Raw genomic sequence first — 23701 nt, forward strand, 5'->3', positions numbered from 1 at the left:
ATCTGTCATACCAAGAAGGTGGCGGCTTCTTGCTATGGCATCATTAGAGGACTAAGACCTATCCTTAAATTCTTTGATGCATCCACCAGGCAACTGGTGGTTCAAGCATCAGTGCTGTCTCGGCTGGATTATGCCAGCTCGCTGTTGGCTGGGATTAATCAGTCAGAACTCACCCGGCTGCAGCGAGTTCAAAATGCTGCAGCCAGAGTGGTGATAGGTCTGCCAAGGTGATGCTCGGTCTCCAAATCTTTGCACTCTCTCCATTGGCTCCCCGTACACCAGAGGATCAAATTCAAGGTCCTCTGCCTTGAGTTTAAAATCCTCAAGGGTACGTCTCCCCAAATTTTGGAGAATCTGATGATACCGTATGTTCCCCCGCGAACCCTCAGATCTCTGGGTCAGAATCTGGCAGTGGTTCCGCGTTTTTGACTAAGTAGAGCTGGTGGCCGCTCTTTTCGAGTGCTAGCGGCAAATTGGTGGAATTCTCTTCCTCCGCATATCCGGGCTATTGATGACCTTCTTCAGTTTAGACGGGCCATCAAGACCATTTTATTTGTTTAGCTCTCATGCTGTGTCCTATGGCCTTCCTGATTTTCTTTGGTGTTGTGTTGTGTTTGCCTTGTCAAAGCGCCAGGACGCCCCTTCGCTGAGGCAGCTGTGCGCGGTATAAGTAAAAATAACATAACATTTCAACGTCCTCGAAAGTAGCGTATTCATCCGGAGGTTCCTCTATTTTGTAATAGTGGAAATCTTGTGTCACAGCGTGTGCTGCTGGAAAATGTATCCATGAATAGAATACCTCTGTCTGCCGACATTCATGGGCCTCTACCACAAATATGACTGTACCACCTCTTGGTGATAGTCCATTTTCTATAAGTTTAAGAGTTATAGTTCTTCTTACATTTACCGGAATGATTATAGCATTCGGGTCTTCTTTTTGGAGACTTGTGTCATCCGCTAGGAGTTGAGCTGCTATTCTAGCTCTCTCTCTTTCCTCTTCACTTTCTCCCATTTTACTGACAGAAAGTTTTGTTGCAGAGCAAGTTTCAAGGGAGACAAAGATTAGGTGCACAATATTTTGGAACACTGTATCCTTCAACTTTGACTAAACCAAAAACTAATACATAGGATTCTCATCCTACTAAGTTCCGGCGGATATTAACCTTTTACCCACTCCAGACGTCTTTTGGAGTTTTTTTTTTTGTCAAAGATATTTTTATTGATTTTTTGAAAAAGAAATTACTCACGGCACAGTCCGCCCATTTTCCCACACAGGGGCGATCAGATCAAAAGCCGTCAGGCAAAGCAAACAAGACAAGCCCAAAGGTCTAGAGTCACACAACCCATCCCCAATTCAAAGTTCGACCAGTGTGCCATTAAGTCTCTCTCAGCAGCAATGTCCATAGCAGAGTAGTGACCTACACCGGTCCTGGTGAGGGATTTGTGCGTGAATGGGTCCATCAAGGGGCAGTGGGCCATGCTTGCAAGCGGGTAGGGATCGCCCCTCGAGGATCAGCAGGGAGACCCGAGAGAAGAAACACTACTAGTGCTCATGAGGTCAACAAACAAACTAAACCTCCTCCAAACTCCCCCCCGGTATCCCCCTTCTCCCCCCCACCCCCCCTCCCTCTCCCGGCGGTGGCAGGGCCCTGAATGGTGTCGCAGATGACGGTTACTTATATTTGGAAGAGATGCAAAGCCCGAACTGTGGGGGGACAGACCGCTGAGGGCAACCCGCGGGACAGGAAGGCTACCAGCGGGCCCCACTTAAATTCAAAGTCCTTGAAGCCCTCCTGGACGATGTCTGACATACGCTCCATGCTGAGCAGCTTCCAGAGGCGGGAGTGCCACAGGGACATCGCCGGGGCTTCCTTTTTCTTCCAAGCCGCCGCGATGGTAATTTTGGCAGCGCCTATACAAAGCCACATAATTCTCTTGTCGGCCCTGGTTTGATGCTCCAGCATAGGGTCTCTGACCCCTCAGAAGAGTCTCGGCCATAGAGGTCGGTATAGGGTAACCCAGTAGGTCCTTCACCTGTGCCAGGATTTCTTCCCAGAAGGGTCTGATAGAGGGACAATCCCACCAAATCTGTTGAAAGTCGCCCAGGAGGCCACACCCTCGCCGACACCTATCCGGTGTCCCTGGGAAGATGCGAGCCAATTTATAGGGGTACAGTTACCAATCGGCCATTGTCTTCAAGTGTGCCTCCCGAAGGTCAGCAGAGTGATTAAATTTGAAAATGTCGGACCAGAGGTGTGACCACTCCTCGTCAGTAATGTCTCGTTGAGCCAACCCCTCCCACAGTGTCATGTAGCGCGGCCGCGGGGACGCTATGGAGGACAACAGGAGCTTGTATAGGAAGGAGATGGCACCCTTCATGTCGGAAGATTTAACCAGGAAGGATTCAAATTTGGTGAGGGAACGAGTTGCCCCATCCCGTATCAGGGGGCCGAGGGCCCAGTGTTGCATCTGAGTGTAGTGGAAGTGTTCAGAGTCTCCTACCCCATAGTCTCTTTTACAATTGTCAAATGTGAGGGGATCATAATTGTGAAACAGGTGGGTCAAGGCTAGACAACCGCCCTCCCTCCAGGTATCAAATGGCCCTTCCTGAAGTGCAGGGGGGAAAGCTGGGTTGAAATGGATAAGAATAAAGGGCGAGGGAAAGGAAGACCAGCCCTCCAGTGTCGCCACCGAGTCCCACACCGTCAAAGTGGTACGAGTCGGGGTGCTAAGGTAGGCGTTCTTGGGCCTGTCCTGCTTCGAGCGCCAGATAACGTCCCAGATCGTTCTGCCCGCCACACTGCGGTCCATATGGAGCCAGTGTTTCTCGGATTCCTTCTGAGACCATTCAACTAGAATTCTGAGCTGGGCTGCCTTATAGTAAAGCTGCATGTCGGGGAGACCAGCTCCCCCCTCTCTCTGGGGACGTCGAAGCACATGGAAAGGGAGACGAGCTCGCCCTCCCTGCCAAATAAAGCGCAGGATAATTGTTTTTACCTTACTAAAGAATTCCCTGTCCATTGCAATGGGGAGTGACTGGAACAAGTATAACAATCTAGAAAGGAGGGTCATCTTTACGGCGTGGATACGCCCTAACCACGAGAGGAAAAGTGGCTTCCACCTCCTGAGCTCCGCCTGGATGCGGGTCAAAATCGGAGGAAATTTGGCCTCATACAATTGCTCCACCCTTGGCGTAAGCTGCACTCCCAGGTATTGTAGCGAGGTGGGCGCCCACGCCAGGGGCGATAGTGTTTTGAGGTGGCAGGCCTCCGTCGAGGAGAGAGTAAGATTGAGTATGTAGGATTTAGTCAGATTGACTTTGAAGCCGGCCACGTTCTCGAAACGGCTCAGTTCCGTCCCCAGGTGTGGGAGAGACGTCCTCGGGTTGGATAGGGACAATAGGACGTCATCAGCGAAGAGCGATATTTTATGTGATTCACCTGTGAATGGCAGGCGCTCAATCCCTGAGTGTTCTCTGATGGCGATAGCCAATGGTTCTATACTAAGGGCAAACAGCAAGGGTGATAAGGGACACCCCTGCCTAGTGCCCCGGGAGTGATAGAGGGGAGCAGACTGGACACCATTCACCGAGACTCTAGAACTCTGGAGTTTATAGTTGGCTTGAAGCATTTGTATGAATGTGGGGGAGAAGCCAAATGCCTGAAGTGTGGTCATGAGGAACTTCCAATCAAAACGATCGAAGGCCTTCTCCGCATCGAGCCCGACAAGGATGGCGGGAATTTTAAATCTGTTCACTTTTTCAATGAGATGGATGATACGTCGTGTGTTGTCGTGCGTCTGCCGTCCCGCTATAAACCCTGACTGGTCTGGGTGGATGATGAGCGGCATAAGGCCGCGCAGTCGTGTTGCTAGGATCGAGGAGTAGAGCTTGAGGTCAATGTTTAAAAGAGCAATAGGCCTGTAGGAGGCACAGAGCGTGGGGTCTTTCCCCGCCGTAGGGATCACCGATATCACCGCTTCAGTCATAGACGTCGCCGCGTCCCCATCGGAGGCCATCCGGTTGAACAGTCTGACCAGGTGGCCACTAAGGTCGGCTGCAAAGGTTTTATAAAAAAAAGTGCAGTGTATCCATCGGTGCCCGGTGCCTTGTTAGGTTTTAAAGCTTTAATAGCAGAAAGTACCTCTTCCATCGTGATCGGGGCCGTTAACTCATCATTCCAAGCCTGGGAGACCTGTGGAATAGGCAGGTGCCGAAGGTAGTCACGCTGTGCGCCAGTGTCTAACACGTCAGCAGAATACAGTGCTGTATAAAAGTCCCCGAACAGATTAGCCTTGTCGTCATCCCTGTGGGATAGCGCCCCTGAGGGGTCCCGGATGCCACCTATGTACTCCCGTTCACGCTTGTCGCGTAACTGCCTCGCTAGGTGTTTCCCTATCTTATTGCCTTGAGTGTAGGATAGATTCTGTAGTTAAAGGAGAGTGAATTCGGCACGGTTGTTATATATAGCCCGCAGCTTGCCTCTGATGGCTGTGAGGCTGCGAAGAGTCTGCCGGATGGGTGTAAGTTTGTGGGCCTGTTCGACTGACGTCAGCTCCTCCTCCAGCAGTTCCCTTTCCTTTGCCCTCTGCTTGTTTAGGGCTGAGTTTAGTGCTATGCACTTGCCCCGAAGCACAGCTTTAAGGGTGTCCCAATTATTATATTCTGAGGTGTCTTCCGGTTTATTTTGCTCAAAGAAGTCCCGTATAGTCTCCCGAAGGCGGGTGCACGATTCCTTGTCCCTTGCTAAGGATGCAGGGAAATACCACCGAGCTGGTGAGGGGACATTGCCAAGCCAGGTCACGCAGATGGAGTACAAGCCGTGATCGGACACGGAGATGGGAAATATCTTAGCCTCTCGCAGCCCGCCCTGCAGAGACTAGCTGGCGAAGATGTAATCAAGCCTAGAGTAGGAGTGGTGGACGTGGGAGAAAAAGGAATAGTCTCTGGTGTGTGGGTAGAGGGCGCGCCAGGTGTCCAGCAGTCCCATGTCTTGAATGAGCCCCTGAGTGTCAGAATGGAAGGAGCCCAGGCCAGAGCAGTTAGCATGTGTGCTGTCAAGGGAGGGGTGCCAAACCAGGTTGAAGTCCCCCAGAAGAATTAAAGGGCCCTCAGTAAAGTCCGTCACTTTACCCAAGAGATTGTGTAGGAAGTCTCTCTGCCCGCTGTTGGGGGCGTAAAGCGTAACAAAGGTGCACAGCTTACCCTTCAGTCTCCCTTTGACCATCAGCCACCGACCCTCTTTGTCATTAAGTATACCCAGTGGTTGAAAGTGAGTGGATGAACGAAACAGGAGTGCCACCCTCTTGTGCTTGGAAGGAGCGGAGGACTTATAAATAAGCGGGAACATTCTGTGTTTCAGGCGGAAGTCTTCAGATTTCATTAGGTGAGTTTCCTGAAGTGCAAGTGTGTCTATGTGGTGGTCTGAGACGTACTTCCAGACTTTCTGCCTCTTCTGGGGGGAGTTGAGCCCCCTAACATTCCAAGTACGTATTGTAAGCGGCATCGTAACATGGAACCTAGGGTATCTATCTGGGGCGGGGCACACAGGCCCTCGGGCATACCTCTCTTGTCGTGTGCCTCCCCACCACTCCCCAGTGACCCATCGCCCCGTGCCATAGCCGTCCACCCCCCAGTGCCGCAGTGAAGGGTTCTGCGCCCTCCCAGCCATACCATCTCCCCCCCAACAGTCTGCTCATGTGGACCATCCCGCACAGACGAAATTGAACTGCCACCACCAGTTCCCCCCCCCCCCCTCCCCCCCTGAACAACCCCCAACTCCAGTACCGCATCCCCTGCTCCAAATTCCAACACGCAGATCCGGATGGTAGCCCCCCTCCCACCCCAGTAACCCCCAAATCAGAACAAAAAACTCCCAGTCCGGTCAGTTCACTCAGGACCGTGGTAAAGTTTCGTACAAGGGTCATATCCAACGGCGGGCATGTCGGCCCCCCCACCCGAGTCCCGCCCACCTCACAGGAAGGGTATGTGCTCCAGATGATCTCCTGCATGAAAGGACAAATCATTCAGGGGGAGAGATATCCTTGGCCAACTCCGCTATCGCCGTAGCTCGCGCCTGCGTGATGGTAGAGGCGTCTGGTTTCAAGCGGTGCGGGGGGGATCGCCTGCGGCCCACCAGGTGCCATCCCCCTCCGGACGGCCCCTGTGATGCTTTCACCGTGGGCTCATCACCGTCCTGGTCAAGACCCAAGAGCGCGCAAGTGTCTTTAAGCGATCGCAGTTGGTGCAGCTTACCGTTCCATTTGAAGATTAGTCTGAACGGGTGCCCCCAGGAGTAGGGGACTTCTTGCTGTCGCAGGTAATCCGTCGCTCTCTTGAACTCCTTTCTTTTCTGCAGAGTGATGGCCGACAGGTCTTGATACAGGCCTACGGAGTGACCTCGGAATTGAAGGGGCTGTGCCCGCCGGGCCTCTCGGAGAATTCGCTCCTTTAACGGGAAATCAGGAAGGAAAGCTAAGATGTCCGGAGGTGGGGCAGTAGCGCGTCGGGGCAGCCCAACCCTGTGCGCCCTGTCGATACGGATGACAAAGTCCGCCGGCTCCCCCAGAATGTCTCTGAATAAGTCTTAAAGGTACCCCGTGACGTCAGTCCCCTCCGTTTTCTGAGGGACCCCCCCGAACCCGTATGTTGTTGCGACGGGAACGGTTTTCCAGGTCTTCCGCGTGGGCCTGAAGATCCAACTGCTGGTCAGTGAGACGCAGGACCTCTTGCTGAAGTAGTTCGATTTCGCTGCTCCTGGTTTGGTCCGCATCTTCTACGGCAGCCACCCGTTCTCCAAGGTCTTCCACGTCGCGCCGAAGCTCCCTGATCTCGCCCGCCACTTCCTGCTTCAAAGTCTTGAAGTCTTCCCTGAGGGAGTTAAATAGCGTCTCAAGGAAGGATCTAGTGATGGGGATCAGATCATCCTCCGGCACTGTTGGGGTTTTCGTGGCCGCCGGGGAAGGTGGGTCTTTGCCGGGCTTGGGCTGCGTCCTGGCCATCAGTTCGGGAAGTGTCTGGTTCCCTTTTTTCCCCTCGCAGTCCCGCCATGACGAGGCGATCCCCCTAGACTGACGAGCAATGAATATCAGGGCCCGGTGATGGGCGCCGGTGGTCGGAGCGGTGGAGCCAAGGGAGGCGTGCTGTGGAAAAAAACTAAGTTATACCGGCAATTTTTTCAGTTGTAAAGGACAAGTCAAAAGGGGGTAAAAATCCGATTACTACTGAAAAAGAACAGGCTACCGCACTTTCTACAAACGCAGGAATGGATGAAGGAGTGGATGTATCATTGTTAGAAGGCAACAGTTTATACAGTAACAGTTTTGCAAAAGGACCGGTATGTTCCAAACCGGCTGGGGTGATGGCTGTAAATTCTCCCCCACGTACAACTATCGATCTAGATAGTCAAACTAAGCAACAAATGTGTGATGGTGATGGAAACTATTATGACTACGAATCCCAGATACCATCAGCGGGGGGGGGGGGCAAAATTAACAGGATGCGGAATCTGGAGACTTTTACTCCATGTCAGAACGGTCGCTGCCTTCATCTTGTGAGGATTTAGTTTCGCAATACGCTCAACATATGAATATGGAGAGGGGCAGCCCTCATAGCAGTTTATGCTTGGACGATTCAGTAGATATAGTTGAAAGCAGTCCATCTACAGTGCATAAAAATTCGGGGGAAAAGGCAGACAACAAGGGTGAACATGGCACTCAGCATCAGCCCCAGGATGGATCCCCAGAGGTATTGGACGAGGATATATCTCTGTCATTGATTTATGAATCCATAATGTGTCTGCACGATGAAACAAGAGAAGAAAGCCAGAGGGTTCAAACACTTTGTCGCAAAGTACAGAATTTGGTTAGCAGATTAGCAAAATCACAGGCGGACTTCACATCTAGATTCAATGAGGCTGAGACTCGCATTTCAACTTTAGAAGATGCCGTTGCGCAACAGAAAGCAGCCACAGATTCTATTCTGGCGATATAGGAGGATACGCAGTGGAAATTAGCAGACTTTGAAAATAGAGTGCGCAGAAATAATCTGAGGGTTTTACATGTTCCAGAAGGAAAAGAGGGTCAAGATGCTCGTAAATTCATAGTGGATTTATTTAAGAACGCTTTTCCAGAACTAAGTAAATGGGATAGGGAAATTGAGGGAGTCCATCGCTTTCCTTTTAATATTCGAGCACGCACAGGACAATCTGCTGGAGAGTCTGGCGTACAAAATATGGATAGACCTAGGGCATTGTTCATTTCTTTTAATAGCTCCTTGGCCCATGAGGATGTTTTCAAACTTGCTCGCCCGGATAAGCGGAGAACTGGCACAGGATTTGAGTTTTTCGTAAGACCTGATTTTTGCAGATATACTATGGAAAATCGCTGGCAGCTTTGCAAATTAATCACACTGTTTCAGGCTAAAGGGTCGCAAGTTTACTTATTGAATCCCGCAAAATTGAAGATAATATATCCGGATCGTAAACAATATTTTTCTTCTGCGGACCTGCTAAAGAGTTTTTGCCTAGTATCCAGTAAAGTACTGGTCAATTGACTAAATCTGAACCAGGGCTATAGAAGTTATGTATCGTTGTTTCTCAACTTAGTGCTCTCTCTCTGTTCCTTTCACTTCCTAGTTTTGGAGATAATGTGTAATTGCTAAAGATCAGTACTCGCTTATAGATTTTTTTTTCTCCTTTATAGGAATGAGGATATTTTTGTGTTGCTGGCTTGTGGGTAAGGGTAGGGAAGTTCCCAGCCGTCATCTGTAGGACCATAAGTCCCACAGCCTTGTTAAAGGGAAGGGTGGGATGGGTGGGGTTTTTGAGGATGCGGGAGGTAAGGGAGGTCATGGTGGTGGGGTAAAATGGGGAAAAAAATCCAGTTTCAGCATAAAACAGTTAACCAAAAATGCAACAAACTCTGCGTGTGGGGTAATACTATTGTTTAGACTTGTGCAATCTTATCGGAAAACTTGACATGATGTTTGATGGCGTCTAGGGACATTCGAATATGTACCTTAAATGTTTCTGGTTTAAATGATATTAATAAAAGAAAGAGGGTAGATGCAAAACTGCGTTATGTTAATCCGGACATTGTTTGCATTCAAGAGGCGCATTTGCCATGGAGTAAACACCATCTGCTACCTGATTTGGGATTTTCTGTCCTTGTCTCCTCGCAACAATCAGTAATGACTCTGGGTGTGGCCTTTTTAGCAAAAACGAATATGTTCATCGCTCGCCGAAAATTAGCTGATAAATTTGGACGCTGGGCTATAGTCGAACTTGGTGGGTGACTTAAGACCTTTACTCTTTGCAATATCTATGGGTCTAATATAGATGAAGCAGCAATTCTGGCAGAATTGCATATAGAGCTTGCAACATGGCCCACCCCTTTAATTATTTGTGGCGATATGAATATTAACTTAACCAGTCAAGATTTTGTGGGAGGGCCTAAAAGCTATAAAGGGTGAAAACCACAGGTGTTTAAAGCTTTGTTTAATATATTAAAGGATCATGGTCTGATAGATGTATGGAGCACACTATCTTCGACAGACCCCGGATATACGTTTTACTCCTTTCCCCATAAAAAGAGGGTTCGGCTAGAATATTTTTTTATAGGTCCTGCTTTTTTGGCCAGGGCTAGAATGCAGATTTACCCTAAAATTGCATCTGATCACTCCCCTATTGTATTAATACTCTCTGGTTGGGGGGAAATGGGTAGACACCAAAAAAAATGTTTTGACCGGAAGTTGTGTGTTAATGATAACTTTATAGAACATATGTCTCTGTGGCTAAAGGAATTTTTCGATAATAATAGTGACTTAGCTAGTATTAGTATTGTCTGGGATACTTTTAAAGCTTGTTTTAGGGGGAGGTTTTGGGTTATTTCATCAAAAAAACTTAAAAGAGAGGTGGAGAGTTATTACTTTGGCCTGCAGAAGTCTGAGGAGAAATTAACGCAGGGAATTGCTAATCAGGGTAATAATCCCGATTTAGAGGACGAGGTTGCCAGAAAAAAGGCCAAAATAATGAGGGCTTGGGATAAGGAGATTGCAAGAAAGTATTTGACCCATAGAAAACTATGCCATGAATACGGGGAGTCAGTAGGAAGATGTTTAGCTCCTAAATTGCATATGAATGAAGCTAGTCGTAATATTGTTTCATTAAAAGATAATGCAGGGACATTAAGGTCGGACCCAAAAGAGATCTTAGTTATTTTTCAACAATTCTATACCGATCTCTATACCAGTCAACAAGGGCGGCTTGTGTAAATAATACCAACTTTGTTTGGGGAGCTCCTCAACTTAGATTCAGAGGCGGCAGATATGCTGGATACCCCGATAACGATGGAAGAATTAACAAATGCAGTGAATACGTTGGCGATGGGCAAGGCAGCGAGCCCTGACTAGTTAACTGGAGAGATTTATAAAAAGTGTTTTGATCATCTAAAGAAAATGATTGCGGCTATGTTTAGGGCGGCTCAAATCGGGCTAGCCCCAAAGTCGTGGGATGAAGCCACAATTGTAGTGTTTAGCAAAAAGGGCAAAGATGCAGAGCTACCCGGTTCATACCGCCCTATCTCACTTTTAAATTGTGATAGTAAAATATACTCAAAAATCTTAGCCAGTCGTCTTTCCAAAGCAATTGCCTCCTTGGTATCTCAAGTTAAACATGGTTTTATACCAGGGGGTGGGGGACGATAATACACATTAATAAAGTGATTACTCTGTTTGATATAGCGGATGTAGAGAGGCGAAAACTAGGGCTGATTCTGTTAGACACAGAAAAAGCGTTTGATCGTGTAGAATGGCAGTATCTATGGACATTAATGGAAACCGTGGGATTTCGGAAAAGTTTCATGACCGCATTGCAAGTTCTATATGCTTCACCTGTAGCGAGAATAGCGGTAATGGGATCAACTTCAGAAATAATGCGGATTACTAGAGGCACGAGACAGGGGTGTCCCTGTTCTCCTTTACTTTTCGCCTTATATATTAATCCTTTTGTAGAAATCCTATCCAGAAGTCTGTTAATTAAGCCCTTTTTCGTACGCAGTATCCCCTACACTGTATTTGCGTATGCGGATGATATTGCCATTACATCTGAGGACCCGGCTACTGCAATATTGGAGATTGAACGGTTAGCCTGGAAATTTGGTCAGATGTCAGGATACAAGTTGAATGTCACTAAGACGCAACTTGTATGTACTGACACTGTAGTATTAAACAATCCAAGAGTTGTGACTGAAGCTACATATTTGGGTGTGAAGATTAGGCCCTCAATGATCGCAATAGTTGAGGCAAACTGGGGATCATTATGTAGTAATATTGCAGATCCTTTGGAGAGATGGGGCAGGCTGCATTTTACTTTGATTGGGCGAGCAAATATTTTAAAAATGAATATTCTACCGCGGGTACTATACCTATTTAGAGCAATACCGCTAGAAATATCCCCATCTCAATTGCAGAAGCTACAGGCACTGTGCTCCAAATTCTTATGGGCCCCTGGGAAACCTCGTAGAGCCATGAGATTCGTGTCACTTCCAACTGCAAGGGGTGGTTTAGCAGTACCAGATTTTGTTTTGTATTATTATGTTTGTTTTTTCAAAAAATGAGTGTATTGTTGTGTGGAGCGGATGGGGCCAACACAACCACATTCAGTTCTATTTTTTACTTATTTCTAGGAACAGAAGCTAATCTTAGTTTATTTCGGGAACTTGAAGGGAATTATTACAAAAGAACTAGGTTTAAGATTTTGGATGCAGCTATAAAAACATGCAGGAAAGTACGTAAATTAATTGACCTAGGAGCTCTTTCCTATTATACTCCCATGAATGCGAAGAAACTGCTCCCTTTCACATTTTGGGACAGGGTCGCGATTGATTGACGAGATAGGGGAATATGTCAGCTAGGAGATTTATATGACGAGAAGGGACTTATCAAACAGTTTGGAGACCTCGTTAAGGTATATAATGTACCACACTCAGTTTTTTAAATTTCTTCAAGTATGGGACTTTTTGTTAAAAATGAAATTAAAATTAATCTCTAATCCTTTGATTGAGGCTATTAAATCTCAGAGCAAAATAGGAGTGTTGTATAAAATCCTGATGGCATGTAAAAAGGATGATTTGGAGAAGCGCAACTTACAATGGTCACTGACATTGGGAGAAACCGAATTTGATGTATCAATTGAAGATGCACTTACAAGATCAAAGGAAGTTTTTTTATCAGCAAATTTAAAAATACAATTTTTTTAAAACTTTATTTAGATTGTATTATACCCCAGCACGTATGAAAAAGTGGGGTGATCGCTATGATGGTAAATGCTTTCGTTGTGGGGGAGTTAATGCTGACATAGTACATATTATTTTTACCTGTATCAAATTGCATTTGTTTCTATATGATGATGAAAATTTTCTGTCCACTATTTTATGGGTTACGTTTAACATTACTCCAGCTTTAATGCTCCTAGGGATGGGGCGCCTAGTTACAAGAGCGATTATAAACACCGATTTTTATTGTTAGTAGCAATGACTATTGCTCGTTTATGTATCGCCGGGGACTGGTTATGCCCCGAGCCACCAAGGTCAAGTCTGGAGGGCTAAAATTTATCACTTAGCTAACCTAGAATTAAGCTTATACTCAATAAAGGGGGCAACAAAACGTAAACTAGGATTGAATATTTGGGAACTTTTTGTTGCCCATATGAACACATGAAGGTATGAATGTATGATGTATGATTTGCCAGTGTATTTATTTGTGGGACCCGCTATATTAGTTGTATTAGTTTCTTTTGTAAGCCTTGTATTTTTGGACTTAATTCTGATTTGTATTTAACTGATGTTGCTGAACTGTGAAAATAAATAATTTAAAAAAAATAAAGCCAGATTGGTCTGGGTGGATCAGGGATTGTATGACCGGGCTCAAACGATTCACAATAATCTTGGCCAGAACCTTAGCTTCAAAATTCAGAAGGGAAATGGGTCTGTAGGAGCTACAGAGATTGTGCGGTTCACCTTTCTTGATGAGGACCACTAAAGTTGCCATTCTCGTGTCCTCAGGAGTTGGCCCTCATCAAATGCCTTTAAAACATTTCTAACATATGAGGAGCTAGCTTGCCTGCCACACATTTATGGTTTAAAACTTGTATTGCATTTTAACAACATACAATACATTCCACACTGATGTGCTGCTACACGGCCCTTGGAAGGTGTATTACAAGCAAAAACAGCAGGCCGAGTTACTTAAAGAACATGTGGAGAAATAACAACAAAACACAACAAATGAAAAACGTATCTCCCCCCACCCCCTCCCTTGTCCACCAAAAGAAAAGGGTTAAAAGTGTACTGTGTGAAGATCTCATTTTGAAACTCCGGCTTCCCCCCCTATTCTTCTCAGGGTCAGATATCCCCAGAAGGCAAAGATACCTTGGGCAGGTGACCTCCCTAAACTCGGACGCAAGTAGGGACAGAAAAGGTTGCCATAGCTCGGTAAACGAGGAGCCTCTCCCTGCCACTGTCCGCGTCAGCTTCTCAATTCCCAGGGCATACCAGAGTCGATGCAGCCAACCTTCGAAAGTGGGGATCTGGGGGGAGCGCCAATGTGTTTGAAAGTTTTGCACCGCCGAACCCAACGCAATTGCCATGAGCCGGCCCCTGTGAGATTCGATAGGGATGGTCACAGGGTTTGGGAGGCCCGAAAGGACATAAGCCAGGAAACGTGGTATCTGCGTGTCTGTGTGTCGATTTCATCCAGAATTCGAGTCCAGTATGCCTGAATGTGTACGCAGTCCCAGAGCAAATGCACCAGCGTACCAACCTCCCCACATCCTCTCCAACAGGTCACATCCTCTCCAACAGGTCACATCCTTAGAGGGATCTATGACATGGAGCCTTTCTGAGGTATGGTACCAATAAGTAACGAGTTTAGTAAAAGTTTCCGTCAGTCCCATATGGTAAGTCGAATGGCAAGCTCTGTAGTAGATGTCTTCCAATTCTTTGTGTTAGTGTTCTGCCCAGGTCTCTTTCCCACCTTGCCCGACTGGCATTATACATGTGTGTGTTCCGGGCTAAGAGCATTTTTATAAAGGTCCGAAGTAAGCTTTTGTCCGAGGTGTAGGAGAGTGGGGTCTGCAATCCTATGGTCACCCCAGATTTTTGCTTTTTGCTTCACTGGTTTACGACCTTCCCTGGCTGTGGGCCTGCTAATCAGACCCACAGCCTAGCTGTTCTCTCTCTAAATTGACAACCATGTACTTTAGGTGCATTTACCAATTGGTACTGGGCCACCTTATCAGTCCCTGTACAGTATACCTTAGGTATCCAGGGAATAGGTGTACCCAGGGCCTACCAGGGGCTGAAGCATGTATTATGCCACCCCTGGCTGGCCATCTAAAACTGACACAACTGGCTGCACGACAGCTGGGGCAAGGTGGTGTAATCACCCTTTGCTGTAGATATAGTATACCTATATCTAACCCTAAAATGGACACATATCCTCCTATCAGTCACTCCTATGGCAGGCCTTATCAATCCTGAAGGCAGAGTGCTTGGAATTATGTGAGATGGTGCTCTGGCATGAGCTGAGCCCGTTTGCAGCTTGCGGAACCAAGTCCTAATAGCTGTTCCATGATAACGCTATACCATATACTCTTAAGTGCATTATCAACCTCGCGGTTAAATGCTAACTCTGGTATAACATTATCAAAACATGTCGAGTAAGGTGTCACACGAATTGGAATACTACCCCCTCGCCAATTCTGGCGACGGGGGTAGCATTCCACCCTTCTAGAGGGAGACGACATGTATGTAACTGAGAACCCCGGTTAAAGTTAACTCGAGCCTTGGCATCACAAAATGGATGCTGCCACCACAGACACAAGTCTGACCTCCTGCTGCTGGGAGTCCTTCCAGCGAGGGCGGCTTGGACAAAGGGTTTCCTGCCTTGGGAGGTGCTAGCACCACCCCAGACAGGATTTTGTGTATTGGGTAGGATAGGCCTGAAAGGAATGAGACATGCCTGGGGCACACAAGGTGCCCTGTGCATACACCGGTTCAAACCAGTTGCTGGGGCACTCCAGCCCCAGCTCTGGCGGGAAACTGGACAAAGGATGGGGGGTGTAACTACCCCCCCCTTCCTGGTCCCACCCAGGGGAGGGACCTAGTCAGTAGGGCAGCCCCTTTTAGCAGGATAAAGGTAGGAGCTGGTCCCATTCCCAGTTAGATTAATCCTGAACTTCTCTACAAGAAGAAACTCTGGACTTCGACGTTCTGCTCCACAGAAGACTGAAGAAATCTCCCTTGTGGGCAAGGAGTGTCCACCCTGCAACTGCAGGCACCATCAAGCGTCCAGCGGCTTCCCTTTGTCGTCTTCCTTCCAGGATCCAGACTTCAGAGCCCGACGAGACCCGGACTCCCAGACCTCTCCGACCTCAACCTACATCAGCAGCACAGCTGAGATCCGTGGGTGCGACGAGACACGTGGGACAGGCCATCTTGAAAGAAACTGCACTTCGCTTCCAGCACGACTCCCGAGGTAAACTCAACCAAGTGCTTTGGGGACTGAGAAGCCCCAGCCCCGAGCAGCCCCTGCACCGAAGATCAGCCCTCCAGCATCCACGAGATCTGCGTGGGGCCCTTCTGCTTGTCTGCTGCTCGACGCGTTGTCTGGTCACTTGCCGGCTGGCTAGTGGCCTCCTAGACGATGAACCTTTGAATCTTTGCTGCTGGTCTGGTTGCTCCAGACTGGCCCTTGCTCCCTTCCAAAAGAGGGGCACCCGGACTCTCCTAGTCCGCACCAGACGTCTTTTCTACTCACCGTGTGGGTTGCCTTTGCCAAGGCCTGTTGACTCCAATTCCGGATCCGACACCGCCAACACGAGAGCCTGCGTGGGACAGCTCGTGCCTCCATCCTGGTCGTCGAAGACACCTCCTGGTCCACGTGGCTGCAGAGTCAAGCGTCCACTCTTCACCTGATCGCGACGACAGCCCCTGGTTCCACACCGGTCACTGGCTAGTGACTTTGAACACTGTCCCCTCTGCTTTCAGGTCCTCTTCTTCACCGATCCACCCTTGGATCGCACTGGACATCTTCCTCCTGGTCGCCTGCAGCATCTTTTCTTTCAGGCTCCATTGACTTCAACGCGAGAACCCGACACACTTTGGCACCTATGCACCCGCAGCCCGTGGGTGAGGTAACGAGAACATTTCGGTGCTCAAGGGTAGTTTAACTGTCCTAGTGTCCAGTTCCACAGTCGTTTTAGTCCTAACTAGTCAGGATTGTCCGTACTCACCTTTAACTTGAACTGTACTGTCCATAGACGACGTTACGCATCTCGCGTGTGAGTTCACACTCTGCACACGCGTTCCGTGGGCCTCCTATTACTTACCTAGAGTTAGTGTAGCGTGGTCCCATCCATCCTACAGCCTCTGGACAGCTCCATTCTCTTTATCGACTCTCACATTCCATTTACTTAGTATATGGTTTGTCATGCCCCTAGGGCATCATTGTAATTTTGTGCGACTTGTCGTATTTTTCTTAAGAGATTGTCATGTGCTTAGCCCTCTGACCTCATAAAGAGTTCAGAGGTGTTGTTGTTAATAAATATACTGTTTATTTTCATAAAACAACCTGTGTGGTGTCCTTTCATCTGGTATTCAAGGGGTTATATTGTGGTAAAACAGCTGGCTTCACATGCCAAAAGAGTTTAGCCTAAGACTGCTTTGTCCATGCTACCATTAGGATAGCTGGTCTATAAGGTTGACTTACAACCAATCACCATAAGGGTTGTTTGGACTGATACAAGGTGATCACTAGAACTAGTGAGCATCATATATCAGGCCAACTTCTCACACGAGGTACGTGTAACGAGACACTTTTCGTATGCGGTCAGAAGCCTGCTGGCGAAGGGCTTCATCGGGGAGTGCAAGACCCAGTGACGGATCTGACAGTACCGAAGCCTCTCGGACTCGGGGAGCCCATAGTCTAGTTTGAGCTGGTGCAACGGTGTAATTCCGTCCAAGTCGAATAGGTGGCTCACCGAACGGCAGCCCGAGGACCGCCATCATGCAGTGGCCGCAGCGTTCATACCTGGCTGGTAGTCGGGATTCTCGAACAACTGGGTGAGCGGCGATGGGAGAGTGGTGAGATTGTGTTTAATGTTAGTGTGATCCCCATTTCTAGTAAGACCAGTGTAAAACGGGACTCATAAAGATTAGGCGGCCTGTGCTTCCGATGTGTGAAAGGAATACCCCGCAGGGGTTTAGCCGGCAGTGCCTGGTCTTGGAAGAGCCAGTGTTTTTTGGACTCTACTCAACTAGGTGGTGTAATTGGGCTGCCTGGAAATACAGAAGGAGGCTGGGTACGCCCAGTCCCCCTGCCTTTGGAGGGAGCATCGTCAAGGCTTGCTTCATGCGAGGTTTGCGGCCGTTCCACACAAAACATGCCAGCTTAGACTGGGTCTGTCTGATCCAATCCGTCGGGGGTCGGAGAGGGAGGATGTGAAAGAGGTATAGAATCTGGGGTAGGATGGTCATTTTGATCGCCGCAATTTTACCAAGCCAATAGAGTGGGTAATGCCTCCATTGGCCCAGCTCTGCGCGTATCTTCCGTCGCAGTCTGGCGTAATTGATGTGCACTACTTCCTCCAGGGAGGGGGCAAGCTGGATCCCCAGGTACGGGATCGCATCAGTCGCCCATTGAATGAGGTGATGTCTCTGAAGGTCTGCCACACATTTAAACCATTCTATGGGAAGTCCATTCAGGCCCACCGCTCTCCCTGATTGCATGTTTAGCATGGCATTTTCTACTTCTTCCACATGAAAGTCAGAATCCAGCGCCTCTATGTCCTCCGGCCCAAGAGTCGGTAGGGAGATGTCCCTTAGGAATTCAATACAATCCGACTACCCCCGCATGGATTGGGACTGATAAATGTTTTCATAGTACTTAGCAAAGATTTCTGTCAGGTCCGCACTTGTACCACCCTGTGCTCCCTCTACAAACCTAATTGCGGAGACCCAGTTGCGGCTCTTGTCCCTCTTTTCTAGCCATTCGATCAGTTTGTTGGCCTTATCACTCAGATCATAGATCTTTCTTTGTGTGGCAATAGCGTGGGCCCGAGCAGCGTTTTCTGCAATGTCTCGAATGTTTTTTTTCCTCGAGTTTGAGAGAGTGTTTAAGCCCGTCAACACCCCTAGGGTCAGCGCTTAGTGTTCGCTCAAGCTTTCGTATCCTTTGCTCAAGCTCTCTACACTGGGCTCTTTTTTTCTTTACGTTGAGCACTGCTCGCCTCCTGTACAAAACCCCTAGCCACAACCTTGTATGCTTCCTAGAGAATGCGGGCGGATCTCACTGAGCCAACCTTTTCAGTGAAGTCTTGTTCAGTGCGCTCCTCAAAGCGCTCTCGGAACTCCTGATCCCAAAATATGAAAGGATCCAGTCTCTGTGGGAGAGACCAGTCCCGGTCCAGCCCTTGCAGCTGTATTTCAACCGGTGAGTGGTCTGATATCCGACACGCCTTGTGGCACCCTCCCTTGAAGAGACCCGCCGAAGCAGTGTGCGTAAAAATATAATCCAATCATGCTCCACTGTCATGTGCTGCAGAGATATGAGTGTAATTTCTCGTCCTGCGGTTATTGCCCCTCCAAAGGTCCACCAGTCCCAGTGATTGCGCAAATGTGTACAGAGGTCGGGCCCCCTTGCCGTGGGTGGGAAGACTTCCCTATCCACTCTGGCGTCATTGTGTCATTCATATCTCCCCCTAGAAGTATTGTCCCCTTTCTACTAGGTCGTCTAGCCATGTATCAAGCCTATGATATCCAGCTCCCCCATGTAGCAATCAGAGACCCTCCCATTACACGCAACAACACCTGACCCATAGACCCGAATCTTAAGCCACATTTGTTGAAGCGCCTGTTCTGAAGCAAGAAGCATCAAACAAAAAACATAATAAATACAAATACCCCCAACAGTACCCACCTCCCTGCAACCATGCCTTATATTTCCACATTTATTCTACCACTAAAAGTATACTTGCGTTTAAATGTCTAGTGGATTCTAGAAATTGCCAGAACAATGCAATCTGAAAACATTTATAGTGTAGAACAGATTAAAAATCTGTATATTTAGTTATTTAAACTTTATTAGGAAATCTTTTTTTAACTCCCCTATCATTCAATCTAAACAGATACAGACCTGCCACTCGTGACTGACAGTAGTGAAAATCGTCCAAAAGACCTATTGTCGGTATTTTTTCATATTTTAAAATGAATACAAATAGGAAAATATATTTTTTTCTGTCTTTTTTCTGGAAAAATCTGTTAAAACTGAAAATTTGGAGCCTTAATTAGGACGTCTATACATTAGCCAAGAAGAAACCTCCAGAAGGCATGAGGTCCATCTGGTCCCATTTGGATAAAACTGCATTGGCATGGGAAGTGCTTGTTTACGACATCTACCAAGCCGCGACATGGGCGTTTGTGCAGATGTTCAGAAAGCACTTGCCTAGACTGTTCGGTCTGACTAAAAGGTCGTTTTGCCCATGCGTTCCTGCAGGACTTCTGGTATGAGCCAACTTCACAGACCCTCTCCTTGGAGGGGGAAGTACTGCTTTGGTATCTATTCTAAAGCTGAAGTATCTGCAGTTAGAAGAATCCAACATAAGTTACCTATGTTGGGCAATGCTTTTTTGGTGGTTACTCGATCTAATTGCAGATACCTCACTCCCTCGCACCTTAACATTCTGTGGAGGGGTCTCCGTTTGTGATCTCAAAAGGTGCCAAATTAGAGATCTGTACACTTGTACATCCAATTCTTTTTTATTTGTGCTCTGCGACCTAGGGTACAGAAAGAGTTCAGTATGATACTGACTTCGGCGCAGAGGTGTGGTGCTTATAAGTGACTCCATCCCTTCTGGGGTGGAACGAGGCCAGTGCGGAGCGTGGGTACATGGGCAGCAAAAGTAGCAAAGCAGTTCAGAATAGAACTTCTTGTAGATGGTTAATTCTGTGTATCAAAACCGGTCAGGTACTGGCATTTGTTGTACATTGACAATTTAACATTGTCCATGTATACTGTCATCTACAAGTTCATGAAATGATGCTATTGATTAATGGCAAGGTGAGGTGCTTATAAGTGGCTCCACTCCATCCCTTCTGCGGTAGAACGAGGCCAGTGTGGAGCGTGGATACATGGGCAGCAAAAGTGGCAAAGCAATCCAGAATAGGACTTCTTGTAGATGGTTAATTATGTGTATCAAAACCTGTCAGGTACTGGCATTTGTTGTACATTGACAATTTAACATTGTCAGTGTATACTGTCATCTAAAATTTCAAGAAATTATGATGCTATTGATGACAAATGCTTAATAATAAGATTTTGTTTGTAATTAAAGGATAGTTAAAATTTAGATTATAATTTCCTTCACTTCTAAATCATTCCTTTTTAGAAACAAACGTTGGTGGGCTGTCCTTGCTTTGTTTATTGACGTGGTTATGTCTTGTAGCATATCTTGTGTTACACAGACACTAACTTTATAGCACTCTTTAGTGTGAAAGTGTTTTACGGCATATGGCACCCTATCTAGATGCAATATTCAAGTTTTCTATTATTTATATTGGAATTGGTAAATTATGTGATCGGATATGTCAATATCTACCCTTTTCATAGTTATTGAAATCACACACCAATTGTCTTCTTTTTTTCCAGAGTGAAATGAGTGTTTGATGGTGTTAATCTGTGCAGAAATGGGAGCCTGCTGAATAGGAGTCAAGCATATATTTGTGATATTGACAAACAAAGCTCGTTATTAAAACAGCTACAAGGCAGTTTCTAGTTACAACATTTCATGGCAGAGATACCCGGTAGTTTTAACTTGGGACAGATCCTCTAAAAACGAGTAATGGATTAAGATTGAAAGTAACCTCATCCTTAGTTTCCTCACTAAAGTGTTCTCTCCATTCCAATGCAGTGACATTTTCAGATGACGTTCCATTATCAGGAAAAAGGGGTGACATGTTTGATAAGCAAGTTTGTCTTAGAGGAAGCTCCAACTGAATCACTGATCCACTTTGTGGGAACTGATTTTGTGGTGTATTTTTTTTCAACCCACAGCAATTAGCTGAAGAGAGTTTATTCAAAATGGATCTTCAGATGCAGCTGGACAGCAAAGAGAGTGATATAGAACAGCTCCGTGCTAAACTGTCAGATCTACAACTTAGAATGGATTCTACTAGTGTTTCCAGTCTCCAAACAGATGAAGCTGATGGAATTGTTGGAGGTAAGACTCACTCTGTTGTACAAAGTTGCTTTGGTTCTTTTTGGTTCCTTCTACTACTTGGCATTCTTAAATAGCATTTCCAAAAGGAGCTCTTCGTAGGAACCGGTTACAGGCTCTTGATCGCTATAAAATATAGGTTAATTTGTGAGCTCATTGTTGCTTCTGCAGTTCGTGTCAGAGAAAATGCATTGGTTTCTGTAGTTTCACTTGCTTTGGTACCATTGTGTTAAACTATTGGCCATTCTTTCCTGTCCTGCCTATTTCTTTGTTTTTCATCAAAGTAAAAAATGTAGTAAGTAGTACAACTGAGCACATCAGTGCAAAGAATTAAAAACAAAATAGGAGGAAAGAATAGAAAACAACTTACTATATCACTACATGTAAATATCTGGTGAAGGGCCCATTTCAAAGACCCTTACGGTGTTAAAAAGCAAAAAACGGATTGTATAATTTTGAAAAATAAATCTATAAAATAGGACTCCATTAGAGAAGACATATGTTGTATAGATGAGATCTATAAGTGCATTGAGCCAGCATTAATACGATTTTCCAAAGTTCTGTCCAGAAGCACTACAATAAGCAGCACAGTATGTAAAAGCACTACCCAATGATGGTGATGGCATGGGTGGTTCTAAGATAGGGCAATAGTAGACTGCCACCACTGCCTCAAAGAGAGTGCATCATGGGCAATAAAGTTGTGAGGGGACGGCAGATTTCCCTTGCTAGCAGCTAGTGTGTATACATTGCCTTTTGAGGTATGATGAAATGTCACTTTGTATAGTGTGGACTTAACTACCGACATATCTGGCAAAATTATGCTAATTGAAGATTGTAAGCTACACAAATTCTAATTAACAAAAACGAAAAGTCCTCTAATTGCCATTTCATGATTAGATAGAAATATATTGTTGTAAAATCTGAATGTCAGTGGATGAAAGGTAAGGTTTTGCTATACGGATTGAGAGAGGATAGCATTCAATAACAGAATACGCCTGCTGACATTTTCAAAATATGGAGGAAAAGGACCTGCAGGAAATTGATGGCTATAGTGTTGCCAAAGACCACACAAAAGAATGATGTTGCTCTGAAAGAGCTAGAAGGGAACTGAGCATTTTATTGTAGACTGGATTTGCTGCATTACCATAGCATGGTGACACTATGCATGTTGAGTATTCATCACTGACTTGGTCTCCAGTACAGTGATGCTGATCTAAGAACATTGGGTTAGAGTTGTTGTTGCATCATAAGTATTAGACAGGCTTAATAGATGAGGAGGGCCATCAGGACAGTTGTCATCTTTTTTTATACAAAGTATGACCCATTAAGTGGAAATTAAGGCTGCTTGTTGTCATCTTGTGTAGAATGATTCCTAATAAAGATAGAAGTGATATTAGTTACCTTAATTCATGTAGTTTCATATCTAAATGTATACTTCAATAACTTATTGATTTCCAGTTTCATACCACAATGAGTGGTGGGTGATTGAAAGAGAAGTTCAGTACAGAGAATAAAATGTACATTTATGATGCTTAATCCGAACTGTTAGCAAAGGTTTGGACTTTGATGAGGAAACCATCAACATATAGCAAACTCCTAATATATGTATGCCTATGTAGGTAAATCCACCTAAATAAAAGTGTAGTCCAAGCTAACAGTTTTGGTACTGGGATGCCTGTTGACATGATGATCACAGAGCTGGGTAAGAATCTGTGTGTTAAAACATCACTTGCCCACAACTAAATCTATATATATGATAGCCAGTCATTGTCAAACGAAACATGGTCCCATCCACCGTATGCCAGACATTTGAGTGCAGTCTAAAGGAATTTACCTTGACGATTCTTAGGTTTCTGATGGATACTTCTAACCTCAGGTTCCTCACCTTGTGAATATTCCCCAGTTATCAGGTTAGATCTGGAAACTTTAAACCACTATTGCTATGCACTGGCAGGTGGCATCATGAGGCTGCTAGCTTATGTCGGTCCACTCCGGAAGTGATGAGCATAGCTGCATACAAGTGCCACCCCTGCGCTCTGACAACCATTTCTTTCTATCTGATAGAGACTACTAGCTGCAGATTCCTTAACGTAGAATTATCCCCAGGCGTGAGACTGGACCCGGAAAACTTTTTGCCACAGCTTCCCTGCGTGCCGGGAAGACGGCACCACGTGACTCCACCCTGACGTACTCCACGTCCGTGACGTCAGCGAAGACACATAAGTCCCACCCCGGTGCGCCTACGTCAGTTTTTTCTCTTTCCGCGTGCAACGTGGATCCGGTTGAGCCCTGGCCTGTTTTCAGGCCTTCTATTCCTTTTTTCACGTTAAGTGGAACAGTGTGCGAATGGCTTCGGGCTTCAAGACGTGTCCCTCTTGTGCATGTCCCATATCGGCGACGGACCCTCACCCAATGTGCATGTGGTGCCTGGG

General features: G+C 46.5%; 1 protein-coding gene across 1 annotated transcript in view; it reads left to right on the forward strand.

Annotated features, from left to right (window-relative positions):
• Nucleotides 1-23701, forward strand: part of ROCK1 (Rho associated coiled-coil containing protein kinase 1) — a 2099493-nt gene that overhangs the window by 1726754 nt on the left and 349038 nt on the right. Inside the window, exon 27 of the mRNA XM_078687444.1 lies at nucleotides 21107-21272. Within this exon, the coding sequence (XP_078543570.1) occupies nucleotides 21107-21272 (166 nt within the window). The remainder of the gene's footprint in view (nucleotides 1-21106; nucleotides 21273-23701) is intronic.

This window comes from Lissotriton helveticus, chromosome 4_1 (genome assembly GCF_964261635.1).
Source record: "Lissotriton helveticus chromosome 4_1, aLisHel1.1, whole genome shotgun sequence".
In the NCBI taxonomy this organism is placed as follows: Eukaryota; Metazoa; Chordata; class Amphibia; order Caudata; family Salamandridae; genus Lissotriton; species Lissotriton helveticus.